At 41.6% G+C, this 14,087-nt stretch overlaps 1 protein-coding gene across 5 annotated transcripts in view; it reads right to left on the minus strand.

The window, feature by feature from the left end:
- The window catches only part of LOC132392445 (G-protein coupled receptor 39-like), a 115,528-nt gene extending 101,644 nt beyond the window's left edge, over positions 1-13,884 (minus strand). The window contains exons 1-3 of one of the 5 annotated variants that reach the window (XM_059966300.1): positions 13,486-13,873; positions 13,099-13,231; positions 12,135-12,452 (exon numbers count right to left, since the gene is read on the minus strand). In XM_059966300.1, the coding sequence (XP_059822283.1) occupies positions 12,135-12,432 (298 nt within the window). In that variant the 5' untranslated portion in view covers positions 12,433-12,452; positions 13,099-13,231; positions 13,486-13,873. Of the gene's footprint in view, positions 1-12,134; positions 13,232-13,485 lie in introns of all 5 variants that reach the window. The other 4 variants (XR_009511539.1, XM_059966298.1, XM_059966299.1 and 1 more) reach the window with 4 other exon arrangements.
- Between the last annotated feature and the right edge of the window lie 203 nt (positions 13,885-14,087).

Below are 14,087 nucleotides of genomic sequence, written 5' to 3' on the forward strand. Positions count from 1 at the left end.
TCAGGAAATCCAAGTGCACAACATCAACCAAATCTCCTTTGTCTCTCCTGTTTGTTATTTCTTCAAAGAATTCCAGTAGAATTGTCTGTCTTCAGGAAACTGTGGACTATGGCCTATTTTATCACATGCCTCCAAGTACCGTGTGGACTATGACCTTGTCCAAGTACCTGTCACGTGTCCAAGTACCTGAAACTACATCTTGATCAATCGACTCCCAAACACTGAGGTCAGATTAACAGGCCTGTAGTTTTCCTTTATCTTTCTCTTATGGAACTATTCCAGAATCTAGTAATGCTTGAACGATTATTACTAATACCTCCATAATCTTTCAGCCATTTCTTCTTTGAAACATATAGTTTACAACATCTGGTCCAGGTGACTTGTCTACCTTCAGACCTTTCAGTTTCCCAAGAACCTCCCTAGTAATGGTAACTTCACACACTTCATGACCCCTGACACCTGGAACTTTCATCATACTTCTAGTGTCTTCTGCAGTGAGTACTGATGCTAAAGACTTATTCAGTTCGTCCCCATGACTACCTTTCCAGCATTGTTTTCCAGTGGTCCTGTACCCACTCTTGTCTCTCTTGCACTTTTTGTATCTGAAGAAACTTCTAATATCCTCTTTAATATTTTTCTGCTAGTTTACTCTCGTATTTCATCTTTACCTTCTGAATGACTTTTTTTAGTTGCCTTCTGTTGGTATTTGAAAGCTTCCCAAGCCCCTAACTTCCCACTAATTATTGCTCTATTATCTGCCCTCTCTTTAGTTTTTATGTTGGCTTTGACTTCCTTGTTAACCACAATTGTGTCAACTTGCCTTTAGAATACATCTTCCTCTTTAGGATTAGATATCCTGTGACTTCCAATTTGCTTCCTGAAATTCCAGCTATTGCTCTCCCAGTGTTCTTTTTCCTATCAATTCTGGCCAACTTCCACAACAACTCGGACTTCAACTACTGCACAGAGTCTTGCCATCTTCAGAAGTTTTCTGATGACTCTGCCATAGTTGGATGCATCAGCAAGGGAGAGGAGGCCGAGTACAGGGCTACGGTGGGAAACTTTGTCACATGGTGCAAGCAGAATCATCTTCAGCTTAATGTGAAAAAGACTAAGGAGCTGGTGGTGGACCTGAGGAGGGCTAAGGCACCGGTGACCCCTGTTTCCATTTAAGGGGTCAGTGTGGACATGGGGTATTACAAATACCTGGGGATATGAATTGACAATAGACTGGACTGATCAAAGAACTCTGAGGCTGTCCACAAGAAGGGTCAGAGCCGTCTCTACTTCCTGAGGAGACTGTGGTCCTTTAACATCTGCCAGGCGATGCTGAGGATGTTCTATGAGTCTGTGGTGGCCAGTGCTATCATGTTTGCTGTTGTGTGCTGGGGCAGCAGGCTGAGGGTAGCAGACACCAACAGTATCAACAAACTCATTTGTAAGGCCAGTGATGTTGTGGGGGTGGAACTGGACTCTCTGACGGTGGTGTCTGAAAAAAGGATGCTGTCCAAGTTGCATGCCATCTTTGACAATGTCTCCCATCCACTCCATAATGTACTGGTTAGGCACAGGAGTACATTCAGTCAGAGACTCATTCCACTGAGATGTAACACTGAGCATCATAGGAAGTCATTCCTGCCTGTGGCCATCAAACTTTACAACTCCTCCCTCGGAGTGTCAGACACCCTGAGCCAATAGGCTGGTCCTGGACTTATTTCCACTTGGCATAATTTACTTGTTATTTAATTATTTATGGTTGTTATATTGCTATATTTCTACACTATTCTTGGTGCGACTGTAACGAAACCCAATCTCCCTCGGGATCAATAAAGTATGCCTGTCTGTAATTCCCTTTACTGCACTGTAATATTGACACATCTGCCTTTGCTTCTCAAATTGCAGGATGAATTCAGTCATTTTAATCACTTTCTCCTCAGGGGTCTTTTACCTTAAGGTCTGTAATCAATTCTGGTTCATTGTACAGCACCCAGTCCAGAATAGCTGAAAGCCCTAGTGGACCCAACCATGTGCTGTGTTAAAGATGCATCTCATAGGCATTCGAGGAACTCCCCTTCTTGGAACCCCTAACCAGCCTGATTTTCCCAATCTATCAGCATATTAAAATTGCCCCATGACCATTATAATTTTGCCCTTTTAGCATGCATTTTCTAACCCTTATTGCAACATGTAGACCACATCATTACCATTGTTTTGGGGTCAGTATATAACTCCCATCAGTGTCTTATTTTTTTCTCCCCTTTGCAGTCCCTTAGCTCAATCCATCATGATTCAATGCCTTCTGACCCTACGTCACCTCTTTCTATCGGTTTTACTTTCATTTTTTATCAACAGAGCCACACTACCCACTCTGCCTTCCTGCCTATCCCTTCAATACAGAGTGTATCCTTCGACATTGTGTTCCCAGCTATAAGCTTTCAAATATGATTCAGTGATGCCTTCAACATCATACAGTATATGTCAATTTGTAACAGTGCTGCAGGTTTATTGACATTCTTTACACAGTGCACATTCAAATATGACACTATTAGACCTGTATTCATCCTTTTTGATTTTGTCTGCCTTTTATATCACAATTCATCCCATTGACTGCAATTTTACCCTATCATCAGCATGTTCTTGCTTGCAGTGTCACTACAAGTTTCCTCTGTTCGTAAGCCAACTACCTCATCTTCAGCACTATCACGGCAGTTCCCATAACCCTGTCAAATTCAGAGTTTTAGGATAATTACACAATAAATAGATGCTTGGACCTGTGAGTGGCAAAGAAACATGAATTGAGTCTGATTTTGATCTCAGTAAATATGAATGCTTAGATTGAATGCAGGGAACACCAATTGATGTTTATTTGATTTCAGTTATATTGGAGTAAAAGGGAGCTGAGTTGACATTGGACCACTGGAAAATGCTGCTGGTGAAGTAGTAATGGAGGGAAATGAAATGGCAGGTGAAGTTAATGAGTACTTTGCATCAGTTTTCACTGTGCAAGACATTAGTGGTGTGCCAAAAGTCCCTGAGGGTCAGGGAGCAGGAGTGAGTGCCACTGCTATTACAAAGGAAAAAGTACTGGGCAAACTCAAAGGTCTGAAGGTGGACAAGTCACCTGGGCCAGATGGACTACATCCCAGAGTCCTGAGAGAGAATGCTGAAAAGATAACGGATTGCATTGGCCATGATCGTTCAAGAATAACTTGAATCTGGCATGGTCCCTGAGGACTGGAAGATTGCAAATGTCACTCCACCTTTTAAGAAGGGAGGAAGTCAAAAGAAAGCCTGTTAGTCTAACCACAATGGTTGGGTAAGTGTTGGAGTCCATTATTGGGGATGACATTTTGGGGTACTTGAAGACTTATGACAAAATAAGTCAAAGTCAGCAGGGTTCTGTAAAGGGAAATCTTGCCTGACGTATCTGAGAGTTCTTCAAGGAAGTTAACAAGCAGCATGGACACAGCAGAGGTAGCAGATGTCATTTACTTGGATTTTCAGAAAGGATTTCATAAGGTGCCACACAAGAGGCTGCTTAACAAGACAAAATTCTATGGTGTTCCAAGAAAGATACTGGCATGGATAGAGGAATAGATGAGCGGCAGGAGACAGCGACTGGGATCTAAAGGAGCCTCTTCTGGTTGGCTGCCAATGACTAGTGGTGTTCCTCTGGGATCAGTGACAACTCCATTTCACATTGCTTGTCAATTATTTGCATAATGGAATTGAGGGCTTTGTGGCAAAGTTTATGGATGATGTGAAGATAGGTGGTAGGGTAGGTAATGCTGAGGAAGCAATGAGATAGCAGCAGGACTTGAACAAATTGGAAGACTGGGCAAAAAAAAGTGTCAGATGAAATAATGTTGGGAAATTTCAGAGAAGCAGAAGAATTTGGGAGTCCTCGTGCAAAATTCCCAGAGGTTAATTTACAAGTTGAGTCTGTGGTAAAGAAGGCAATTGCAATGTAAGCATTTCAAGGGGAATAGAATATTATAACAAGGAGATAATGCTGAGCCTTTCATGACACTAGTCAGCCATATTTGGAGTACTGACCACAGTTTTGGGCCCCATGTCTCAGAAAGGATACGTTGTCATTGAAGTCCAGAGGAGGTTCACAAGGATAATTCTGGGAATGAAGGGGTTAACATATGAACACGAAATGCTGGCAGAACTCAGCAGGCCAGACAGCATCTATGGGAGGAGGTAGTGACGATGTTTTGGGCCGAAACCCTTCATCAGGTGATTAGATGACTTTATCTGACTCCTGATGAAGGGTTTTGGCCCGAAACGTCGTCACTACCTCCTCCCATAGATGCTGTCTGGCCTGCTGAGTTCTGCCAGCATTTTGTGTTTTTTACTTATTTCCAGCATCTGCAAGATTCACTTGTGTTGGATTAACATATAAGAAGAATTTGGCAGCTTTGGGCCTGTACTCACTGGAATTTAGAAGAATGAGGGGGGATCTCATTGAGACCTATTGAATATTGAAAGGACTAGAAAAGGTGGATGTGGAGAGGATGTTTCCTATGTTGGGGGAATCCAGAACTTGAAGGCACAGCCTTAAAATTGAGCGTCAACAGAGGCAAACAGGAATTTTTTCACCAGAGAGTAGTGAATCTGTGGAATGCTCTGCCATAGACAGTGGTGGAGGCCAAGTCTGAGGGTATATTTAAAGCTGAAGTTGATAGTGTTCTGATCGGTCCAGGCATCGAAAGATATGGTGAGAAGGCAGGTATACAGGGTTGAATGGTATCCAGGATCAGCCACAATGGAATGGCGGAACAGACTCGATGGGTTGAATTGCCTAATTCTGCTCCTATGTCTCATGGACTTTTGAACACAATTTTGGCAAATGCTGAGGATAGCAAGAATGACTTTACTAGTTTTTTAAAATAATCTCTGGTCTGTCATGGAGATTTAACTCTTTCTAACCACTTTAAATAGCAGTAATCCTTTTCTCCCAGTTGGACATCATGGAACCCAACCTCCACTCCATAGGCTTTATCAACACCTCTCACTGTTACAGTAAAGCAGCCAGCAGAATTGAAGACCCCACTCATAACCAACATCTTCTCCCATCAGGAAGAAAATACTAAATTCTAAATATAATTACCACCAACCTCAAGACAACAGCTACCCTGTTGTTGGAAGGTTTTTGAATGTTTTCCTAGTAAAGTCCTGACTTCACAATCTTCAACTGTTACACTTGATTTTTGTATTCTCTTACTGATTTATCTTGCATTACTTCACTGTACTGTGTAATAATTTGATCTGTATGCAAGACGAGTTTTTCATTGTATCTCTACATGTGACAATAAACCAATTCAAGTTGATATTGGGACACCATCCAAGATCAGGGACCCCCACCACCCAGGCGTTGCTCTCATCTCACTGCTGCAATCTGGGGATAAAAAGGTACAGAAGCCTCAGGCCTCACACCACCAGGTTCAGGAACAGTTATTATCCCTCAGCCATCAGGCTCTTGAAATAGAGGTGATGCCCAGAGCCTGGACTGATACCTTACTGCCCTATTGTCTTGTTTATTATTTATTGTAATGCCTGCACTGTTTTGTGCACTTTATGCAGTCCTGGGTTGGTCTGTAGTCTAGTGTAGTTTTTTTCTGTGTTGTTTTTACGTAGTTCAGTCTAGTTTTTGTACTGTTTCATGTAGCACCATGGTCCTGAAAAAAGTCTCGATTTTACTGTGCACTGTACCAGCAGTTATAGTTGAAATGACAATAAAAAGTGACTTGATTTGATAGTTCACACAAGTTCTCCTGCTCCATTGCTGAACTGTTCCACACAGTCACAATTCCATTTTCAAGGACTACATTTCATTGTTTTGATATTTACAGTATTCCTTATTTACTATTTTTCTTTTGAGTTTGTTTTTGTCATTGGTTGCTTGACTGTCCTATTGAGTACGCTCTTTCATTGATTCTACTATGGTTCTTGGATTTACTGATTATGCCCACAACAAAATTAATCTGAGTTACATATGGTGACATGTAAGTACTTTGAACTTTCTGGATTATTGCTTAAACAGTTTATTCAGATTTTATTACAATTTCAAAAGGTGCACCTGATGCCACAGACATGTTACATCCATCATGTGATGGCACTGCAATGCAATACATTAAGCAACTGCCCGACTACAATACAAGGACAGATAGTGGTACAGTAGTTACCACTGCTGCTCAGCGGCCCCAGCACGCTGCATTTGGTCCTGTCCTCAGTTACTCGGTGTAGTATTTATTTCCTTTTGCTTTCTGTGATTATTGTTCCCCGTCCCTTGACTCTGGCTTTCTTCCACACCCCTACAAAGTGCTAATCTATTAATTGGGCAATTTGTAAATTATCGCTAGTGTTTCTGGTGATGTGTGGAACACATGCATGGGAGGGCACTGATTGGATTGTGAAAGATGGTGGTTTCTGGGAGAAAGGTTGCAGAATGGAACTGAAAGCAATGCAGGCTGCCCATTTTAATAAAAAATAAGAATCTCAGGGTTGTATACAGTGACATATGTAATTTGAACTTGCAACACAGATTGTCCAGAGCATTGTAAAAGAAAGATAATTGAATTGGATCTTCACTGGTCTGTGAAGCATCTCAACTCGGAAGCAGTCGTAGGGGTTAGCAATTCATCCAGAATCACTTTACATCAATCGTTGAACAACTGGGTTTCTGCTTTCAAAACCTGTTTCTCATGATTTCCGTAAGTCATGGGAGCAGAACTGGCCCGAGGAGTCTGCTCCACCGTTCATCATGGCTGATTGTCTTTTTGTCCCGCTGTTCTTCAGCCCCACTCCCTGACATTCTCCCCGTAACCTTTGGTGCTATATCCAGTCAATAACTTATCAAGCACTGCCTTAAATACACGCAATAACTTGGCCTCCATAGGTGCCTGTGGTACTAAATTTCACAAATTCACCACCCTTTGGTTTTAAATGGATGCCCTGTTATCCTGAGGTTGTGCACACTTTTCCTAGACTCCCCCACCATGGGAAACATCCTTTCTACATCTATTCTGTCTAGGTTTTTCTTTCAATATTCGATAGGTTTCAATGAGATTCCACCCCCCCCCCCATCCATCTAAATTCCAGCGAGTACAGACTTGTTCCTCATATGATAACCCTTTCACTGCTGGAATCATCCTTGTGAACCTCCGCTGGACCCTCTTCAATGCCAGCACATCTTTTAGATGAGACCAAAACTTCACAATACTCAAGGTGTGGCCTCACTGTTGTCTTATCCCTGCTCTTGTATTCAAGACCTTTTAAAATGAATGCTAACATTTCTTTTGTCTTCCTACCTGCAATTTAACCTTTAGTTTTATCTGCACATGGACTCCCAAATTCCTTTGCATCTCAGATTTTTGGATTTTCTTCTTGTTTTAAAAAAAAGTCTTCAGATTTATTTCTACTATCGTAGTGCATGATCATGCATTTTGCAACATTCTCCTTTTGTCGCTCTCTTGCTAATTCTAATCTAAGTCCTTCTGCAGTCTTCCTGGTTCCTCAGCACTACCTGCCCTCCCCCAATCTTCGTATCATCTGCAAACTTAGCAACAATCATCTAAGCTGTTGATGTACTTCATAAAAAGAAGTGACCCCAGCACTTATTATTTCTCCTTTTCTAGTGATCCTATATCCACTCATCTTTTACATTCTTGAAAAAGCTTATACTATCCACTTTAATATTGTTTGCTAGTTTGATTTCATATTTCATCTTTTCCCTCCTAATGATTTTAATTATCTGTAGGTTTTTAAAAGCGTACCAGTCGTCTGTCTTCCCAATATTTGTTGCTTTGTTGTATGCCCTCTCTTTTGCTTTTACATTAGCTTTGACTTCCCTTATTAGCCATGGTTGTACTATTTTGCCATTTGAGTATTTGTTTGTTTTTGGAATACATCTATCCTATACTTTATTTTTCCCAGAGACTCTCACCATTGCTGCTCTGCTGTCATTCCTGCCAGCAGCTACTTCCAATTTACTTTAGCCAACTCCCCTCTCACACCACTTTACTCCACTGAAATACTGCTACATCAGATGGGCAGGCTGCAGAGTTAGAGAATGCAAGCAGGGATGTGATGCTGAGGCTTTATAAGGCACCGGTGAGGCCTCACCTTGAGTATTGTGAACAGTTTTCGTCTCATCTAAGAAAAGACATGCCGGCATTGGAGAAGGTTCAGAGGAGGTTCACAAGGATGACTCCAGGAATGAATAGGTTATCATATGAAGAACATTTGTTAGCTTTGGGTTTTAAAAGGGTGGGGGGGATCTCATTGAAACCTTTCAAATGTTGAAAGGGCCAGACAGTAGATGTGGAAAGAATGTTTCCCATGGTGGTAGAGTCTAGGACAAGAGGGTACAGCTTCAGAATAGAGGGGCGTCCACTTAAAAATGAGATGGGGAAGAATTTCTTTAGCCAGAGGGTGGTGAATTTGTGGAATTTATTACCACGGGCAGATGTGGAGGCTGGATGTTGGGTTGCTTAAGGCAGAGCTTGATAGGGTATTGATTGGACACAGCATCAAAGGTTATGGGGAGATGGCCAGTGAGTGGGTTGAGGAGGGAAAGAAAGGATCAGCCATGATTGAATGGTAGAGCAGCCTCAATGGGATGAATGTCTTAATTCTGCTCCTATCTCTTATGGGCTTAAATATGACATTACTGTTGTGTTTAGCCACACAGTCCTAAGTGTAAAGCAAGTGGAGCAGGGGGCTAAGTACACAGTCATGCGGTGCCCCTGTGCTGATGGAGATTGTGGAGGACATGTTACCAATCCAAACTGTAGTTTACAGATGAGGAAATCGAAGATCCAATTGCACAAGGAGGTACTTAGGCCAGGCACTTGAACTTTATTGATTAGTTTTGAGGGGATGATGGTATTGAATGCTGCACTGTAGTTTATAAGGTGCATCATTGCTACCCAAGTGTTTTGGTGTCGAGTGAAGAGTCAATGAAATATCATCTGCTGTTGCTCCGCTAGGCAAATTGGAGCATATAAATCTCTCTGGTCAGGGTTGATGTTTCATCACCAAGTTTTCAAAATGCTACATCACTGTGGATGGAAGTGCTACTGGATGGTAATCACTGAGGCAGGTCGCAACATCCTTCCTAAGCTCTGGGTTAATTGAAGCCTGCTTGAATCGGGTGGATAACTCAGACATTGAAGTGAGACTGTAAAGTTCTGAGAGAACGCTCCACTCAGTGGTGTGTAATTTCAGTGATGGTTGTGACTGAGCACACAGACAATTTTAGGGGGTTAGCCCCGTCTGGACTGGTGCTGGTGTTGCCTTGAGCGAAGCATCAAAAACCTTGCTAAGTAGGTACTATTGCACTAATCAGTGAGGTTACATGGATCATTTCTAACATTTTTCCAGACAGTTCTTCAGAGTCTCTCTGTGCAAAGCTGAAAAACTAATGTCTGTTTTTAAAGGTCTTCTAGTTTAATGTCATTACTTCAAAAAGTTAATTCTATTTTCTTTTGCTACAAGCACAAATAGCTTAAATTAGATGGCATCATATATGTCTCTCAAAATTTCAGTGTTTTATTAAAGTTTGTAATGGGCACATTAGGTTTTAAGATGCTTTTGAATTTCCATCTCTCCCTAGGCTCTTTCCTTTGATGTTAATCTTATTTGACACTGGCAGGTGAGCATCGAGGATTCTCAGATAAAGTCAACACTGGCAAAGGTGATGGCTCTTTTTGTGATAGAGGGAGAAAACTGTGCCCAGCTACAAAAGAAAAGAAATCAGTATTTCAGGGAAGTTGGAGGACATAAATTTCCTGTGTTAACCGGCAAAACATTCCTCAGTGGTTCCAATGCCTTTTCAAATGCTCTGGAAAGGATGTGACTTGTGTTTACAGCAATATTTTTCTTTTACTCATTCTGTTCTGTGACATTACAAGAGTAGATGATAAAAATTAATAACATTTTCAATGTAAAAGAAAATCCATACTTTTCCTATAATCAAGACAAAGTGTGCTAGTTTCAGATTTATTTCACTTTTAATATATTTACCGATCTTGCTAGCAGCATTCCCTCTTGTTTACAGTTGTGTGGACCCAGCAGTCCTCAGAATGGGATAACTGAGCATCACTTTGAGAAAACATTACAGAAAATACAACTGCAGCTGTATAGCAGCAAAGGCTTTGAGTGTAGGAGCATTTCCGTTACCACACACACACACACGAGCTCAGAGGCAACAGTGCTTTCAAACTAACTTTCACCATGCACCTTTAGAGAGAGCTACTCAGGAGCAAGTGGGAGCATTTAGACATTAGGTTCAGTATTGAGTTGCTAAAAATATTCTGAAGGAAGCATCATCTTTAGTACTGCGCATATCAATCTCTGTGTTTTGTATTAGTACAGTACCTATTATTTTAGACTCAACCAATGAGTGCAATGTAAGAGCAAATTTGATTCCACTGAAGCCATTAGAATGAATTATGTGGAAGTGGGGTGAAGCTATAGCTGACACCTCCATACATTTAATGAAAGTGATCAAAGCCAAGCTACTTAATTCCCTCAACAATTCTGATGAAAAGACTTACACAAGTGGCTCTCCAGTTGGCCAGGACCAAGTGGAGATTAGCAGCCTGCATGACAGCCAACCATTCAGAACAAGTCCGATCAATAAAAGCACAAGCACTTGGTAGAAACAACACTCAATTGTGCACTGATGATGTCACCTCGACTGGTGACAAAATGTTGGTGACCTAACACATTGATGAAGGAAGAGCAGTAGATGAAGTGTATATGGATTTCAGCAAGGCATTTGATAAGGTACCCCATGAAAGGCTTACTGAGAAAGTAAGGAGGCATGGGATCCAAGGGGACATTGCTCTGTGGATCCAGAACTGGCTTGCGCACAGAAGGCAAAGAGTGGTTGTAGAAAGGTCACATTCTGCATGGATCTCGGTGACCAGTGGAGTGCCTCAAGGATCTGTTCTGGGACCCCTACACTTTGTGATTTTTTATAAATGACTTGGATGAGGAAGTGGAGGAATGTTTTAGTAAATTTGCTGATGACACAAAGTTTGGAGGTGTTATGGACAGTGTGGAGAGCTGTCAGAGGTTACAGCAGGACAGCAATAGAATGCAAAACTGGGCTGAGAAGTGGCAGATGGAGTTCAACCCAGATAAGTGTGAGGTGGTTCATTTTGGTAGATCAAATATGATGGCAAAATATAGTATTAATGGTCAGACTCTTGGCAGTGTGGAGGATCAGAGGGATCTTGGGGTCCGAGTCCATAGGACGCTCAAAGCAGCTGTGCCGGTTGACTCTGTGGTTAAGAAGGTGTGTGTTGTATTGGTCATCATCAATCGTGAAATTGAATTTAGGAGCTAAGAGTTAATGTTGCAGCTATATAGGACCCTGGTCAGACCTCACTTGGATACTGTGCTCAGTTATGGTCACCTCACTACAGGAAGGATGTGGAAGCCATAGAAAGGGTGCAGAGGAGATTTACAAGGATGTTGCCTGGATTGGGGAGCATGCCTTATGAGAACAGGTTGAGTGAACTCAGCCTGTTCTCCTTGGAGCAAAGGAGGATGAGAGGTGACCTGATAGAAATGTACAAGATGATAAGAGGCATTGATCGTGTGGATAGTCAGGCTTTTTTACAGGGCTGAAATGTTTGGCACAAGATGACACAGGTTTAAGGTGCTGGGGAGTAGGTACAGAGGAGATATTAGGGGTAAGTTTTTTTTACTCAGTGGTGAGTGTGTGAATGGGCTGCTGGCAACAATGGTGGAGGCGGAAACGATAGGGTCTTTTAAGAGACTTTCAGATAGGTACATGGAGCTTAGTAAAATAGAGGGCTATAGGTCAGCCTTGTAATTTCTGAGGTAGGGACTTTGTGGGCCGAAGGCCCTGTATTGTGCTGTAGGTTTTCTATGTTCTAACTTCCAGGCTTGGCAAATAACCCTACAAACATTAACAAAAGTGGTTAGAGGCAACTGTTGGACTTGGATATAAAGCATGACTAAGTTAATGAAAGAATATTATCTTGTTCATTTTCTTGCCCCTCCACTCCATCGTCATTGGCTTGACTAATCCATATTGATTCTGTTACAAATTATATGTCACAACATGATATTAAATGAGATGAAGCTCTTACCTAAAAACACAATGCTCTGTTTTCTTGATACCTTTGTATTCCTTTGTTTTGAGAAGTCCTCTTTGCTCTCAAACTCCATATTGAGTAAAGTGTTCATCATCATTTTGCACATGCATGCCACTGAGACAAGAGTCACAATATAAAGGGCAAAAGCACTGAAAACACTTGATTGGAAGACGACCCTTTTGGAGCTGAGGTTGGTGCAAATGGTGCGGTTTGATTTCCTATTATCACAGTTAATACGATACGGATTGTGGTCTCTATCAGCAGAGAGCTCTGTTGGATCCTCTTGGCCCATTGCAAAGAGGAGTGGCAAGGCTATAATAAAGGAAGTCAGCCAGACAAAGCAAATCAGCTTCACTGTTCTTGAACCAGATACAGACTTGTGCTTTAATGGATGACAAATTGCAATGTAACGTTCAAAACTCAGAGTAGCAACATGCAGTATTGTGGCGTAGCTGCAGGTTTCGAAGAGGAAGTTATAAACCTTGCAGGCTGCGTTTCCACTTGATGTTGAAAATGGAAACCATAACACGCTGTATAATTCCACAGGCATTCCCAGTAACAGGACAAGTAAATCGGCACAGGAAAGACTGATGATGTGATCAGCAACACTTTTGTGAAGGTAGCATTTCTTTTGGAGAACCTGTGCGACCTTTATTGTTACAGTATTTCCAATTATCCCTGCCACAAGAATAATGCTGTACAATATTGTAAGAAAAACCTTAATTTGAAATTGAACTTCAAATTCGTGTACGTGTTCATGGTTGAAATATGATTTGCAATTATCCTGGCCTTCCATATCTTAAAAATAATGAATATTAAAAAAAAATCTTTGGAAATGTAATCACCCGAAAGGCAGTACTGGAAGAAATATGCAAATAGTTCAACTGTTTTTGTACAAAAGTGCAATTGTATCCACGAATGTGAGTAGCAACTTCCTTCAAATCAACACGAAATTTACCTTCCTCAGAACTTCCATCAGTTCTTCTTTATCCAAAGATTAAAAGGTTGATGTGTTCATCCTCGAGCTTGTACTGTCCCTGAAAACTGAACGCACTCTGAGTCGTTGAATGTGAACTTCAGAACTTGGAATTCTGTTAAATATTAAACACGTGCATATGAATTCACATTGTGGTGTAATGATAAGCATGGAGCAATACCTGCTATTTTTAAGCAAACTGACTTGTTTGAACGTTAATGTGTAAACAAGGGTGGAGAAACAGGAAAGGAATGAGAATTTTGCTCCTAAAACAAACAAAGATATGTAATGGTTAGAGTACTAAAGTATTAATACTAAATCTCTGTGGTGGTTCCATTTCATTGGCAACAATTAATCTATGTAACTTACCTCTTCCATTTCAGTGGGATGATTGTTTCCACTGTGTTGCATTAGAAAGATAAAACTCCATTTCATTCTCTGAAGCAGGAACAGCCGTCTGAGCCAGCTAACGTTCGTAACCCACAAGCTAACTTTTGCTCTAATTATTTCCTATCTGTGAACCACCACTCCCATCTGAACTTTCTTCAATGTGTAAACTTGTTGTGACCTCAGAACCTCGTCAATAGTCTGCCTTCAAGACTTCATGCATCCGAGTTTCATGTCCAACCGCTCTGTGTAAAAGTTCTTGATTAAATACTTTCAAAAGAACTAAATGAGGTTCATGCAGCGGTGAGTTTCACATTCAAATCTAGCATTACTTAAAAAGCTCCTGATTGTGGTGAACTACATATACCTGTCCGGACACGCCCCTGCTGACTGCTCCTGTGGCTCCTCCCACACACCCCGTGTGGTGAACTACATATACCTGTCCGGACACGCCCCCTGCTGACTGCTCCTGTGGCTCCTCCCACAGACCCCTGTGTGGTGAACTACATATACCTGTCCGGACACACCCCCATGCTGACTGCTCCTGTGGCTCCTCCCACAGACCCCTGTGGACACGCCCCCTG

This window comes from Hypanus sabinus, chromosome 4, assembly GCF_030144855.1.
Source record: "Hypanus sabinus isolate sHypSab1 chromosome 4, sHypSab1.hap1, whole genome shotgun sequence".
In the NCBI taxonomy this organism is placed as follows: Eukaryota; Metazoa; Chordata; class Chondrichthyes; order Myliobatiformes; family Dasyatidae; genus Hypanus; species Hypanus sabinus.